Below are 15,048 nucleotides of genomic sequence, written 5' to 3' on the forward strand. Positions count from 1 at the left end.
ATTTTAGTTCCTTCACCTTTCTCTTTCTCAGCTCGATTTTCGGCGGGAAGTTGGTGTCGTAGTTTTTATGAGCAGTCCGAAAATGCCGCTCCACATTTCCCTTCTTCGGTATTGCGATGGTAGACTGGCAGATGAGGCAAACGCACTTCGAAAATGACATAGTGAAAAAAAACTCCTCCTCCCATTCCGTATGAAAGTGATACGTTTTTGGCTTCTTACTCGGTCCAGCTCCCCCACTCATTTTTATACCCTTTCTTAAGATTAAGAGAAAAAACGAGGGCTAAAAATTGGAGGCTAACTAGGCAACTCGCAAGCTTTTTTTTTATTTTCCCGCACTTAGCGCCGTTGTTTGCGCATGCGCAAATTTCAATGGATGATAGGCTGAGGTCTATTTTTTTAATGCTGATTTTTTTTTTCCTTCAATGCCATGCGATCTATCCACGCTACCTTCGCGATTGACCGGTCGATCGCGATCGACGTATTGGGCACCCCTGCTTTAGAGGCTCAATGCCTCTTCTGCACTCAGAAACAATAACAACGCTTTTTCTATTTTTAAAAATGTTTCATTGATTTAATTTCTTAAGGATTTTTTAGTTGTTTGTCATTTTTTAATTCATAATATATTTTGTATTTTTTACATTAAAAAACTCTATACTATAAACGTATTGAATGGCATCTGCCGACTCAGGTAGCCTGTGCAGTCAGGCACTCACATACATGTATGTGTTAGTTGGGCATGGGTTCAAGTTTACCACAATTAAATGTGAACCAATAAAAGAGAAGCACTCACTAATGGTAATGAAGTGCTTTAAAGTAAGGCTTTCTCAGCAGTGCAAACGGTAGTTCCACTGAAGTTGGGAATGGAAGGTACATTGGGTGGCAAACTAATAGCAGGCTAGCAGGCTGGACGAACTAATACATATTCCCTGATAATCTTTCAATAGTATTTTTTATTAGTTAAATAATATGATGCAATTTAGCTATTGTTAAACAAAGAGAAGGGCTTCCATTTAGTTGTTTGGTAATTAAAGTTCCTTGGATCCTTGCAAATAAGGAATGAATGCCCTGCTGGTACAGAATAAGTGTGGGTTTTCAAAGCGTTCATAACAAACACGACTTAGTTTTGGAAGCTTTTATTATTTGATGTGAGCAATTATCACTCCCCAAAGTCAAGGAAACTGCAAAGAAGGTTTATGTGCATCAGAAATCTCTCCACATTTAACGCATGACATATACGACTCTTGATATTTGGTCCATAATTGTTAATTATTTTTTTAATAATTAATCGAATATTTGAGATATAAAAAGGTTAGTGAATATGACAAAAACACAATGGCACCGAGCATAGCATAAAGACCAACTCAAATTTGTTTCAGTAAATATTAACTTAATATGATGATGTATATTAAACTAAATAGCCTCCAAACCAATAGTTCACCTGTGGGAGCCCTCATACAACTTGCTCATAAGTCCCAAAGTAGGACTACATTGATGTTAAGACTATCTGTAGGCTGGATGCATCCAGCCTACAGATAGTCTCCTCATATCCCAACACTGACCCAATGTTCACCTTGACTCTTTACAGCCTCCTCCCTTACCCACAACCGCCCCTCCTTGCTCCTCTAAAAACACCCCTCTAACAAAATTATTGTATGTTGTCCGTCCTGGCACTTAATGTACACACTTTTTGCATGTTGTACATCCTGGCACTTAAAAAAAGTACTTGGCATTATGTAACGTGTTGTCCTAGCTATCTTGGTTGTATACGGGGAATGTGTGGCTAGGTTAACCTTGCCATTTCAATAATAATATCTTTACTGTGCCAACAGCGATATATTGTTGTGACCCTTCACCGACACCGACACCGACAAATGCACTTAAGTGAGTTGCTTCGGATAAAAGCGTCTGCTAAAGGCCCTTATTGTAAATGTCATGTTAAAACCATGGGGCCCCAAGCCCATCATACATCTACACCTGCTAGTTGTACGGTTCACCTCAAGAGAAAATCCTCTACTGATCCTCGATAAGTATCAGGAGTGTTTTAGTTCCCTAGAGGCTGGTGGGGAATGAAGAGACCAATATGGAGGCCAGAGTAGGGGTCAGGGCACATGGAGTGTGATGGGGTCAAGCTGGGCTCCAATTGGAGGTACCCAGGGAAAACAAACATGGCTGCCTAAGGATGTTAGCAGTAAGAAGTTTCACAAATGACTTGACATGACAAAAAATAAATGAAAGGAGATGGATGTTTGGATACAGTTCTGTTTTCTCTGCGGTATGTGCAGTTTATAGTCATTGCCAACGCACTGAAAGAAAAAGGGACTTAAATCAATGCCATGTCACGCAGTATAAAATGGAACTTGTTGTCCCAGTTGTTTCAAAAGCTGGCTCACCAGTAATAAGTAATGTTAATCTTGTTAGGATTTGGAGAGGGAAATGAACACGGTATAAACATATATATATATTTTTTGGGATATTTCAACTTTTAGTTTTATTGAATCTCGTAAGAATTCGGTGTCGCACACATGTATCACATACTTTTGCATTAACCTTGCTCTCATAGGACAACTCGTAACTGAAGGTACTCTTTGACTGATCGCCGCTTCTATATAAAACATGTTTTTATTGAAACGTATAGTTTGTATATTAAAGCATTAAGTATTTTTAGTTTGTTTGGGTGTTTGTGTTTCTGTAAGTTCATGTGTGTGCGAGCATGAACACGCGTTGGGGCATTTGAGTGTGTGTGTGTGTGTGTGTGTGTGTGTGTGTGTGTGTGTGTGTGTGTGTGTGTGTGTGTGTGAGTGTGTGTGTGTGTGTGTGTCTGAGTGTGTGTGAGTGTGAGTGTGTGTGAGTGTGTTTGTATGTGTATGTGTGTTGGTCTTGCAGCACATGTAGCGTAGCGTTCTTTGGAGCATCGCTGGTCACCTGACCCCCCCTCAGCGTAGCCTGCAGAAGGACACAAGAAAGAGAGGCTGAGTCAAGCGAGTGTTGCCCCTGGCCAGAGGCTCCAGCTGGACACTCCACTAGCTGGACCGCAGAGCTGGAAGGGAAATGGCCCAGATGGGGACCGAGAACCCAGAGTTCTCTGGAAATTTGGGAGAAACATCAAGAGGTTATGTCCAAACCCTCTATTCCTTTGTGATTCCAGCTACAAGCCGCTCCAAAACACCAGCCTCCCAGTATAAACAGCTGGGATTTAAAATGGGACTGACCTCTACAACCAATGCTATGTTATGAACAATATTATGTTTGAAGCTGAATTATGCCATGTTCAGTGTGGATCATCTCCCTAAATGTCAGAACACATTTCGTTACTCCTGTTATTACTTTGGTCTCCAATATGTTGAGTGACTGTGGAGTGACTATGGAGGGAGTGTGGAATGACTTTCGAAGGACTTTGGAGTGGGGGGATGAATGTGGAGTGACTGGGGAGTGAGTGGAGTGACTGGGGAGTGACTGGAGTGACTTCGGAGTGACTGTGGAGTGAGTAGACTGACTGTGGAGTGACTGGGGTGTGACTGGGGAGTGAGTGGAGTGACTTTGGAGGGACAGTGGAATGAGTGTGGAGTGACTGAGGAGTGACTGTGGAGTGATTGGAGTGACTGTAGAGTGACTGGAGAGTGAGTGGAGTGACTGTGGAGTGACTGGGGAGAGACAGTGGAGTGACTGTGGAGTGACTGTGGAGTGAGTGGAGTGACTGGGGAGAGACAGTGGAGTGAGTGGAGTGACTGGTCAGACAGTGTAATGACTGCGAATGAGTGACATGAGTAGAGTGACTGTGGAGTGAGTGGAGTGACTTTGGCTGGACAGTGGAGTGACTGTGGAGTGACTGTGGAGTGACTGTGGAGTGACAGTAGAGTGACTGTGGAGTGAGTGGAGTGACTGTGGAGTGAGTGGATTGACTGTGGAGTGACAGTGGAGTGACTGTGGAGTGAGTGGAGTGACTGTGGAGTGAGTGGAGTGACTGTGGAGTGACTGTGGAGTGAGTGGAGTGACTGGAGTGAGTGGAGTGACTGTGGAGTGACTGTGGAGTGAGTGGAGTGACTGTGTCACCTGTTCAATGGGAGCTCTGTGTCCTTCTTGGCCTTCTTGGTCTTGACTTTGCAGCTGCTGAAGGCGCTGCTGTCTCTGACCTGCTTGCCTTTCTGCAGCACTGGTGAAGCACAGAGGGCGTCTGGGCGGATGCGACTGGAATCCATCCACCTGTCCACAGCAGGGGAAGAAGACCACGAATCGGTTGGTGCCTAGCTCTACCAAGGTCATGTTTGATTAACAGCAAAACAAACAAATAAAAGGGGATTGGATTTTTTTTTTTACAAATGGTGGAAATGGTCAAATGAACAGATGTTTTGTATTCAGATTTATTGTTCTATTATTTGATTTTGGTATTATATTTATATATTTATGAAGCGATTTTCAGCAAATTGTAGATGCATCTCATTGATGAGCAGGGAGCGATTAGGCATCTTGCTCAAGTATGATATGAACACTGGATTCAAACCAAAAACCTGAAGACCCAACCAAGCCACTGTGCTACCCCCTACAACTATAGTACATTTATGGTACCTGTGTAGATACATGTATAGTATATGTACGGTACGAGTATAGTCTATGTATGGTATGTGTATAATCTATGTACGTTACGTGTCTAGTGTGTATTGTACGTGTCTAGTGTGTATGGTATGTGTACAGTGTTGTGTATGGCCTGTGTACGGTACGTGTCTAGTGTGTATGGTATGTGTACGGTGTTGTGTATGGCCTGTGTACGGTACGTGTCTAGTGTGTATGGCATGTGTACGGTGTTGTGTATGGCCTGTGTACGTGTTTGCCGTGTCCCCGGTACCGTCGGAGCGGGGCCAGGGTGCAGGAGCAGGTCCAGGGGTTCTGGGCCAGGGTGAGGTTGGTGAGGGTGCTGAACTCCAGGCTCCTGGGCAGGGTCCTCAGCTTGTTGCCCTCCAGGTGCAGGGACTTGACCGCCGTCACGCCGGTGAACGCACCGTCTGAGAACTGAGGACCCCAACAGAAACGCATTGGACCTTAATGTACGCATCTTCACCTTTGTCCTCCGGGGATGTCGACCCTATCGTTTGTAGTTCATGATGTATCTGTGCAGCTGTGAAAAATGGGCATGGTTCGAGGCCACATTCGCAGACGATGTTTGATATACATCCAAGCAAACCAGAGCTCCTGAATTTCCACCTAAGGTGCAGCCTGTGTTTGTGCCAAGGCCCAGCACTGTAGGGGAGCTATACACAAAAGTATTCAGCACGGTGAGCTACTTAAGCTCTGGCCATTTGGCTTCAGAGCAGAGCTGCAGACCATCACCTCCTAAACAGTCTTCATCCTGTCAGCTTTGATGTTCCTAAAGAGGCAGAGGAAGGTGTGCTCTGAACGGGCCTTTGATTTATCGTCGTCTTCAATTCTCCCCGCAGTTGAGCAGCTGTCCACTTGTGCTTTGGAAATTTCCACTGCAGTGGCTGGAGTAAATATGAGGAGAGGTGGAGGCAGGGTACGCTGAAGGTGAACATTAGAGGAGGTGGAGGCTGAAGGAGAACATAAGAGGAGAGGTGGAGTCATGGTAGGTGAAAGGAGAACATTAGAGGAGGTGAAGGCTGGAGGAGATCATTAGAGGAGAGGTGGAGGTATTAAAGTAGTGGAAGATGGATGACTTCCAGCATAGGTAGGTTGTTTTTCTCTTTCTCCTGCACTCTCACTCTCTCTCTCTCTCTCTCTCTCTCTCTGTCTCTCTCTCTCTCTGTCTCTCTCTCTCTCTCCTCCCTCTCTGGTCCACTCCTCTGCCAGGAAAGGCTTGCAAAGGGCCCAATTGTCCATTCACAGAGGGCACTGCCGGGCTAAATATACTGGCTTCATCGTGGGACATGGAACACGCCCCCCCCCCCCCTCCCCTCCCCTCCGTCGCACTCTATTTACCTGTCTGCTAACCTCTGCTGACCTGTTTACAAGTCCCTCCGAGGCGATAGGAGAGCACACACAGAGCTGAAAATAACACCTTGTGCAATAAATAGCCTGGGACATGCTTGGCCAGAGTCCAGCAAATAAAAACAACCTAGTAACACTCGCATTTGGCCTCGAAACTGGCTTAATCCATCTGACTGTATTTGCTCCACCAGCGCCCCCCTCCCACCAACCAACCCCACCCACATCCCCTACTGTTACCACCACCTGGTTCTCACACATTTACCAAGCTCCCAGAGAGTTTGTTATTTCACAATTTCCACCCCCGTCTCCGATGTCTCAATAGTGTGGCAAAAGGTTCGTGCAAGTATCGGATCGACCTCAAATATGCTCTGAAATGAGACATGAATGGCACGGCGACCGAGACACAGAGCGTTTACTGTACGCTGTTCAATGTAGAAATGTAGGTGCTGAATAAACAGCCGGAGAGTTGGCTGTTTGCTGTGCAGTCGCAGCCTCATCTCTGGAGGTATGATATGCTGTGGTGGTAGAGCTCTTTATTTTGACTTCTAAACTGGAGAGTTGTAACAACTCAAAGATTGTGTCCTGAGACAAAATACAGAGGGAGACCACTGATGGATACAATTGATGGTTAAATACATATACTTACTGTTCTATCGTTAATGCTGGAACGATGCTCAAAAATAAGTATTTACCATTCTGGCATGGTTCCATCATTCTATTAATACATAAACCATGCAATCGGTATGTGTCATTGTTACCCCGTGCCCTGGGGTTAACTACATGGGCTGCTAACAGCACACCGTGGCCTGGGAGAGGTTAAAGGTTGTGGTCACATGTGGCACATTTGCATATTTTGTAAATATTTCTGTGGGAAAGGAAAAGGAGATGTTTGCCCAAGTCACACAAATGGTCGCTCTCAAATGAGATACACATTTTTGGATAATTAAAAGATTTTAGGTGCTATACTGATCACTTGAAATTTTACACCAGTGAAGGTTTCATCCCTTCAAAATATTTGAAATACATAAACCAATATTTTCGGTTGCGACTGATTGCCACAGATTGTGTTTCTTATACACAATTGAAAGGGTCTGTACAATATGTCAAGGTCGGCCCATGGTGAAAATACCTATTATAACACAATATCTCTGATCCTACATTTCATGGTCTCCATCTCATCTCCACAGCCTACCTTAATCAGACCCATGTTATCCAGGTGCAGCCTCTCCATGTAGCGTCCGAAGCTCTGGAAGGCGAGGTCCGGGATGTTCCTCATGGGGTTCCTGCCCAGCGTGAGCTCCTCCACCACCCTCAGCTTGCTCATGGCGGCGAGGGGGTAGGAGGTCAGCCTGTTCCGGTCCAGGTGCAGGATGGCCAGGTTCTCCACGTCGTCCAGAGAGCCCGGCTGCAGGGCGCTCAGCTGGTTGCCGCTCATGTGCAGCCACCGCAGGTCCTTGGCCCCCGTGAAGGTCCCCGGCCGGATCTCCTGGAGCCGGTTGTCGTTGAGCTGCAGGATGAACAGGTTGACCATGGGCGCGAACACGCCCTTGGGCAGGTCGGCGATGCGGTTGCCGTCCAGGTAGAGGTAGGTGAGCTCCGCCAGGTCTTCGAAGGCGCCGGGCTTGATGCTGGCGATGTCGTTGTTGGACAGGTAGAGGTAGACGAGCTTCTTGAGCCCCTTGAAGGCCTGGCCGGCGACCTCGCGGATCTGACAGTGCTGCAGGTGCAGTGACACCAGGCCCTTGCTCTCGCTGAAGGAGCCCGTGGGCAGGCTTCCCAGGGGGTTCCTCTGCATGTTGAGCAGCTTGGTGGCCTCCGACACCCGGGGGATCTTCTTCAGGCCCACGTTGTCGCAGATGACGTGCTGGAGGTCCCCGTGGCAGTGGCACTGACTGGGGCATGTCGCCGGGGCTGCCTGGGCCGTGGGCGCCAGCACCAGGAGACAGCTCCCCAGCAGCAGTAAGGAAGACACCGAACACATGCCTCTCACCTGGCGATCGCAGAAACGCCAACAGGCTGCAAAGTCGTCCGTTACCCCGGAGCGGACGGGCGGTCTGAGCTCGGACAACAACCTGCTGTGAAAAAGATCTTTTTTAAAAGGAAAAGCCGAGCCCGTTGCAGAGGGAGAGGGTGTGAGAGAGAGAGAGAGAGAGAGAGAGAGAGAGAGAGAGAGAGAGAGAGAGAGAAGGAGAGAAGGGTAGAGGCAAAAGGTGAACTGGTGGGTATGTGAGAAAGCGGAGAGAAGGTTGTGTGACTTTGAGAGAAGCAGAGCGGTGCAGTGAGACGCTTTGAGACGAGGGCGGCAAGTCGACAGAACACAGCACTATTTATAACATTTATTTGAAGGGAGGCAAAGAAACCTGAGGAGGGCTCTTACAGGTTTCGGACATCGAAAATAAAAGGAAGTTAGGTGTCTTATCAGGATTCAAAACTATAATAAACAGGTGACTGTTCCCTGACATAAAACATACCAATAGGAATAATTAAATAGAATAAAATAATTGATATTCATAGGTATAGATAAAACTGTAGAATGCAATATAATACATATATGTTAACAATCTGCATAACCATCTGAATAGTGACAATATCATGTCATTTGTTATACATGCATTAGTATTATACAGATCAGAGGAGCATGTCCCCTTGTCTGTCAAGGACAATAGGTTTGGTACATGGAGACGCCGGGTCGGGCATTGCTATTGTTTGCCAGTCTGGTGTCAGGAAACAGAGACACACTGTGTTTTTTAAACTAAAATATCTTCCAGATGTTTGGCAAGGTGTTTCAAGTCATAACAATTGGAAAGGTTCTCTCTTTCTCCGTTTTTCTTCCCCGTCTCGCAGAGAAGTGAAGGTTCTTAGATGCCAACGTTTAATTCTATGCTTATTTTTTTTGCCTCTTTATGTAAGGAGTGGACTCTTATATAAAGGCTCTCTGTGGTGCACCCCGGGACGCGCTGAGGCGATTGGGGCTATTGGGTTTCCGTAGTTCAGGATGGAAAAGGTAGGAGCCACAGAGTTATGTTCAAGGTTATGCTCAAGGTGTGTCGCTGCAAGGAATGCTGGGTTATACAGCGGAGCCCCTCCAGCACCCAGCGCTGAGGGGCTTTAGGTGGATAGATGGAGGAGGTGATGAGGACATGCTTCTGCGCCCTACCGGCCTCTAACCCTTGGCTCTGGCCCCCGACTGCCATGGCCACCCAGATGGATGGATTTCTGGGGGGGCCCATCTCTCCACCCAGGATAACTGGAATCTAGAGTTTGCTCAAGAAATTTAGCATTTTATTGGGAATGTCACATCTTCGATAAAGAAATGTCCGGGTAGACATTCACAGCAATTGCTTCTCTCCTGCATCTCCTTTTCCGTCCACCAGGAAAACATAAATCAGATGGACCTTAAACAGAACAGTGTGTGCATCAGTATGTGCACTACACCTACATATATGGTGCTGTTCTTGCGTGGAACAGCACCATAACCCACTAAAACGTTCACAGTATTAATCTTAACCAAAGTTAAGCAAAACTAAATAAAACTATTACTAATTATGGTTGCAATTCAATCAATGTGTTTCACATTTTGTCATTTCTTGTTCATTTTAATATTTGCATTTACTTTCTTAAAGCTAGGTTAGGCAATTTAGAGAAACCAGCCAGAGTAAACTATTTTCAAAAGAAAATATCCTTTACAGGCCTACCTCAAAAGCCACTCCCCCAAAACACGGGACAGCAATTGGTCTGCCAAGCCTTGTGGAAGACTCCTGCCGGGCGCAATGAGTGCATGGGCATGTGAGTGCAGGTAGGTAGGTAGGTAGATGGACAGGTAGGCCAGCGTATCATTTCATTGAGGCTGAATAAAATGATTACAGATCTGCGACAGCCACAGATACTGGGACTTTAATATTATTATTATTTAGGAATTTGTTGCATATGAATTGTTTTGAGGTGTATATGTGTGTCATATAGCCCTTTTTCTATTTATTTTAGTGTGTTTAATGTGTAAAAATATAATCCTAGTTACGTACATTGATCAAGTAGTTCAATGTAATCATCATATATTTATTTCATTTGGATTTAAATCGGAGGACATGGAGAATAGTCTCGCTAATGGAAAGAAAATGTTCTGCATCCGAGATGTTCAATTGTCGAAATGTTTGAATTCACAGAATCACACTTTTTCCCCTCAACTCGATAAGATTCAGAAGATCAAACTAAGTGAGTAGGTGGAGAGATTGCTTAGATTTGGAGGAAAGAAAAAGGAAATGATTTCTTATTGGAATGTAAGAAGCTAACACGTATTTTCCCTCTTCTTCCTGTTCTGTCACCAGGTCTAGACGGAGAGATTCCAGGAGGCGCCCATGGCATTGTATCGGGACTTTGAATATACAGAGCAGTGCTGCAAATGTTAGAAATATTTGAACCGTCACCCAAAATAATGGTTGCAACAATAAACAGAGAATTTCCGAAGAATCCAGGAACGATTGTGATTAGACCCAGGTGTTGCAAACCAAACTATTTAATCCACTTTTATAATACGTTATCAGAGTTGAACATGTGTTTACCTTTTTTTCATCAAACTGAGAAACAGATATACATTTTTTTGCCTATAAATTCCATTCAGACCGACACACACGCACGCGCGCGCGCGCGCGCACACACACACACACACACACACACACACACCAAGGTACATGCAACGTCTACATACCTGGCGCTGGGCAGCAGGATCGCATGTCGTCTAGACCTGGAGTTTAAGACCAGGAATAGCTCTTAGGGGCCCGGATCAAAACAAACAAGGGCTCCTGGCTCACGGCTCTGGACTCCACACTTTGGATTCCTTGGGTTTCTATTTTGGATCGAGATGTGATTCCAACATTTTTCTCATACAGCACTAAATAATAGTTCCCGTCAGTTTTCAATGTCTTGCTCTTGAGAAACCACTGAAATTTAAATAATCAAAGGGAGAGGAATGCTCCCAGTTAGCAAACCAGTTGCCAGTTACACCAAAATAATTTGCCATTGTTCAGGATATTTGTGTCGTTTATTTATTTATCTTAGACTAGGTGTGAGCTGTAGATAATTTAGTACATTTATTTGGATGTGCTTTTGCATAAATCTATAAAGCAGAGGCTGATTGTTGCCAATAACAGAAATTCCTTTGGTAGATTCCTTGCTGAGAAAGGCCTCAGTGTCGCCCTCATGTGGTTATTTAAAACCCCGCATTCTTCGTATACCTGCTCCAGTCATACACCAATACGCTATTATCCCGTCCTTAAATTACAATTTAATCCCTATTAATTCGTAGGTTCCTATTAAAGACGATACCATAGAATGCGATACACTGCGTTTCTGTATCTCATTTTTGAAGTGTATGCTATCTACATCCTTTGCGAATAGACATACATGTGACTGAACGTCTGGCCCCAGGATATGGGGTACAGTTTGTAAAGTTTTACTTAAAAAAAAGGGACACGGAAATTTGCAGTGCATTTTGGTGAGGCGTTTATTTGCTAAATATAGGAAAAATTAAGCAACACTCAAGCTCAATCTGGAACAAGTGAAGTAGTTTTTTGAGCAGCAAAATTTGACAAACGACCCCTAATAGAAGGATTCCCCTTCATTCAGACTTTCTAAAGTTAAAAGAATCATGGACTTCATTGGAACCACTTCACAGCCTGACTCCTTCATACAGACGTTGTTTAGCTAGAATACTATTTTGAGATCCAATGACGTTTAGGTGAGTACTACTATATTATCACTCTTTTCATCCAGTGATATTCCCAGCAGAGTGGTAGGGTTGCTGTGATCCTATACTATTTACGTTTTTTCAATCCAATGTTCATTAAATATTTTTTTATCAAATCCTACAATCCATTTACATCATTGTTTTAGAACTGGGAAATAATTCAATTCATACATAATGAGGTGAAAAAGGAAAAAAACGAAATTGAAAAAACAATTAATTCATCTTACAACAATACTCTCTTGCATGACTTTTAAGGGACTCAATTCCATGCATGCAGAGCTCGAACAGCTAATACATTGTTTGCTCCCTTTACAAATTGATGGAGTGAACATTGCTCCCTATCGGATACTCCTGGGCAACATTGATCACACTTTAATTTCGATTTCGCCATCAATCAATTTGTCCATTTTGAAAAGCAATTGATTAGAGTTCTAGGAATGGTCTCCAACAGGACATGGGAACTTTGACTCAAGCTCCTCCTTTCTTCTCCATCAGGTGCTCTATCTGCTTCTGTCTCCTTTCCAGGACTTCCTGCAGCTTTGCATCATTGCGGGCCCGCTCCTTGGCTCTGAGCTCTTCCACGTCCCCGAAGAACATATTGCTGGGGGAGGATACCAATAATAAATGACATAAGATATACCGACATCAATTATATGGCACAGAAGACAGACATTCCTTTTGTTTAACTTCAGTCCCCAGATGTCCTGGGTCCCAAGGACTTCAGTCCCCGCCTGAGGTCCTTCTGGGTTTTTCGGGAACCTGGACCCTGTGGTCCATGGCACTTTGGGGCCCGTACTGGGATCCTTGGAACCAAACCCAACCCATGAACAAACTTGACCTTAAAACCAAACCTTGAGACTAGAAGCATACCCTGACCCTCAAACCAAAACCTTACCCTAAAACCAAAACCCAGCCCGACAACAATCTCCCCCTTAAAATATAACCCTGAAACCAGAGGAAAACCCTAACCAAAAGTTCAAAACCTTAAAACCAGCATTTAAACTAAACCCTGACCTTAAAACCAAACCCTATCAGTAAACTAAACCTATCCATACTCTAACCAGAACAATGTACATGACTATTTCCACCTGGATAGCTGTCATTACAACAATTAATTATCATCACATTATCCACGCGACCCAGTCAATGAGGAGCTAAAAACCCATACCTGTTGTAGAAGACAGTGGTCAGTCCTATGATCAGCGTCCCAAACAAAATCGGTTTAGCGAGACGTTTCCCAGCGGACAACTGTGGGGGATTCATTGTAAATTGCACAACAAAATACTACAATATAGCCTTTCAATTACGTTCAAAGTAACCATACACACAGTGGCAAAGTTACACAACACACACACACACACGCCCCCCACACAGTTGTCACGTTGACCTTTCTCGCCGCTAAAGATCAACCACGACTTCCGTTCCACTTTTCTTATAAAAGGTTTGAGGTAAAATTATGTGAGACAATATTTTCTATAAATAGTATAATGTCAGAAGAATGGTCGAGTACATTTAGAGCCAACATATTGCTTGAGGTTATCCATGATTTCCATAGTATTGTAGCGCGGAAACTTGTTCGTGACATGGTTCCGCCAACAAGTTTCAGTGACGGACTAGTGCGTCACGCTGCTTCCGCCCGATACAGGACGTTGTTATTTGTTTACAATTGAGTAGTTTTATTTGATAATTCCTTGACCTAAAAAGTCTTCAATCTGATTATGAACATCGTTTATAAAAATGTCCAGGAAGCGCTCCTCTGACCGGTCTGATAGGTTTGACTATTTGCAAACGCTGGTAACTGAATTTCAAGACACTGATAATGATGGTATGTGCTACTTGGTTTTGTATATGAAATAGTATATAACACATTCTGATAATTTCCTGTTTATTGAACGTGAACAACAGAACAAGAAACATCTCCAAAACGAATATTAAGTTAATCTGTGTATAACTACGTACTAATATGTGCTCAACCTCTCTCACATTTGAATGTCATATTTGTTATAGAGGCAAAGGAGCAAGTCTTGGCAAACCTGGCCAACTTTTCGTACGACCCGAAAAACATGGAAGATTTGAGGATGCTACAGGTGACTGATCTCTTTTTGGACATGCTCACCGAAGATAACGAGAACTTTGTCGAGTTTGGAATGGGTGAGAGAGAAGCACACACAATACTGAATCCCTAGTATACATATGTGTATTCACTACTTCCCCATCTGTAATGAATAAAGTACATTTTATGTAATGTATTCCACTAGCGTACATCCTCAACCTCTGATATCAAACGGTTTCATTTGAAGCATTCACCCAACAGCTGCTCTGTATGTTCCCCGTGCTGCGTTCCAAGGTGGATTATGCAACCTCAGCATGGACCGCGAGTGCCGGGACCTCATCCTGGAGAGTGGAGGGATCCCACTGGTCACCGCCTGCCTCTCCGGCCGCAGGGAGGAGATCGTCCTCTCCGCCATCACCACCCTCATGAACCTGACCACGCCGGCGTCGCGGCCCCAGGTCACGGGGCCGGCCGTGGTGCAGTGCATGCTGCGCTTCTCCCTGTCGGAGAGCCCCCGTCTGCGGAACCTGGCCTGCGTGTTCCTGCAGGACTGCTGCACGGGGCCGCAGGTAGCCCGGGCACAGCAGGCCATGCCGGGCGGCCCGCAGACGGTGCTGGGGATCCCGCTGCCCGCGGACTCAGGCCCTTAAGACGCGGTGCTGTGTCCCTTGGGGTGCTGTATCACTGGGGTGCTGTCTCCCTGGGGTGCTGTATCATTGGGGTGCTGTATCACTGGGGTGCTGTATCACTGGGGTGCTGTCTCCCTGGGGTGCTGTATCATTGGGGTGCTGTATCACTGGGGTGCTGTATCACTGGGGTGCTGTCTCCCTGGGGTGCTGTCTCCCTGGGGTGCTGTCTCCCTGGGGTGCTGTCTCCCTGGGGTGCTGTATCCCTGGGATGCTGTCTCCCTGGGGTGCTGTGTCCCTGGGGTGCTGTATCACTGGGGTGCTGTCTCCATGCAGCCGGGTGGTTTTCTTCCTTTTTATGGGAGAGTGAATCATCTCTCTGCGAGAGGAACCTAGTTTGGGTTTTGTTACTTATTAAAACTGTGCATGTTTTTGGTATTTTGATATTTAAAGAATTGCAAAAAAAAAAAAGATTTTTCATTTAGTTTTTACTTTTGAAAAATGGCAGGCTACTCTATTGTGTCAAACATTAAATGAACAAGTGAATACTGAATCAGTTGTTACTTTGGGTTGTTGTAATGGGGTAAGACTGGAGCAGTCAATGTGATTATTTGCCACAGGAGGGCGACAAAGCAGCCTTCTCTGCAGGACGATTTTCTTATTAATATTAAAGATTTATTTCCCAACTA

General features: G+C 44.9%; 2 protein-coding genes across 2 annotated transcripts; one reads left to right on the forward strand and one right to left on the reverse strand.

The window, feature by feature from the left end:
• Positions 1–1,117: 1,117 nt before the first annotated feature.
• On the reverse strand, positions 1,118–8,220 carry chad (chondroadherin). The gene is made up of 4 exons (XM_079757493.1): positions 7,130–8,220; positions 4,841–5,004; positions 4,051–4,200; positions 1,118–2,943 (listed from the first exon to the last, which is right to left on the reverse strand). Exons 1-4 carry the CDS (start codon positions 7,916–7,918, stop codon positions 2,934–2,936), a joined length of 1,113 nt encoding a protein of 370 aa, XP_079613619.1. The 5' UTR covers positions 7,919–8,220; the 3' UTR covers positions 1,118–2,933.
• Positions 8,221–13,328: 5,108 nt separating this feature from the next.
• armc7 (armadillo repeat containing 7) lies at positions 13,329–15,030 on the forward strand. The gene is made up of 3 exons (XM_079757175.1): positions 13,329–13,505; positions 13,688–13,831; positions 14,028–15,030. The coding sequence occupies exons 1-3, from the start codon at positions 13,418–13,420 to the stop codon at positions 14,381–14,383; spliced, it is 588 nt and encodes a 195-aa protein (XP_079613301.1). The 5' UTR covers positions 13,329–13,417; the 3' UTR covers positions 14,384–15,030.
• The last annotated feature ends 18 nt before the right edge of the window (positions 15,031–15,048 follow it).

Source organism: Pollachius pollachius (genome assembly GCF_949987615.1).
Source record: "Pollachius pollachius genome assembly, chromosome: 19".
Lineage (NCBI taxonomy): Eukaryota > Metazoa > Chordata > Actinopteri > Gadiformes > Gadidae > Pollachius > Pollachius pollachius.

What these genes read in the sequence shown, in the direction of transcription:
- armc7 (XM_079757175.1), top strand. Translation starts at nt 13,418, where the DNA reads ATGTCCAGGAAGCGCTCCTCTGACCGGTCTGATAGGTTTGACTATTTG. An exon ending in TCAAGACACTGATAATGATG is followed by an intron (nt 13,506 to 13,687) that starts GTATGTGCTACT and finishes TATTTGTTATAG; the next exon opens with AGGCAAAGGAGCAAGTCTTG. An exon ending in CTTTGTCGAGTTTGGAATGG is followed by an intron (nt 13,832 to 14,027) that starts GTGAGAGAGAAG and finishes CTGCGTTCCAAG; the next exon opens with GTGGATTATGCAACCTCAGC.
- chad (XM_079757493.1), bottom strand. Translation starts at nt 7,918, where the DNA reads ATGTGTTCGGTGTCTTCCTTACTGCTGCTGGGGAGCTGTCTCCTGGTG. An exon ending in ATAACATGGGTCTGATTAAG is followed by an intron (nt 5,005 to 7,129) that starts GTAGGCTGTGGA and finishes TGGGGTCCTCAG; the next exon opens with TTCTCAGACGGTGCGTTCAC. An exon ending in ACCCTGGCCCCGCTCCGACG is followed by an intron (nt 4,201 to 4,840) that starts GTACCGGGGACA and finishes TGCTGTGGACAG; the next exon opens with GTGGATGGATTCCAGTCGCA.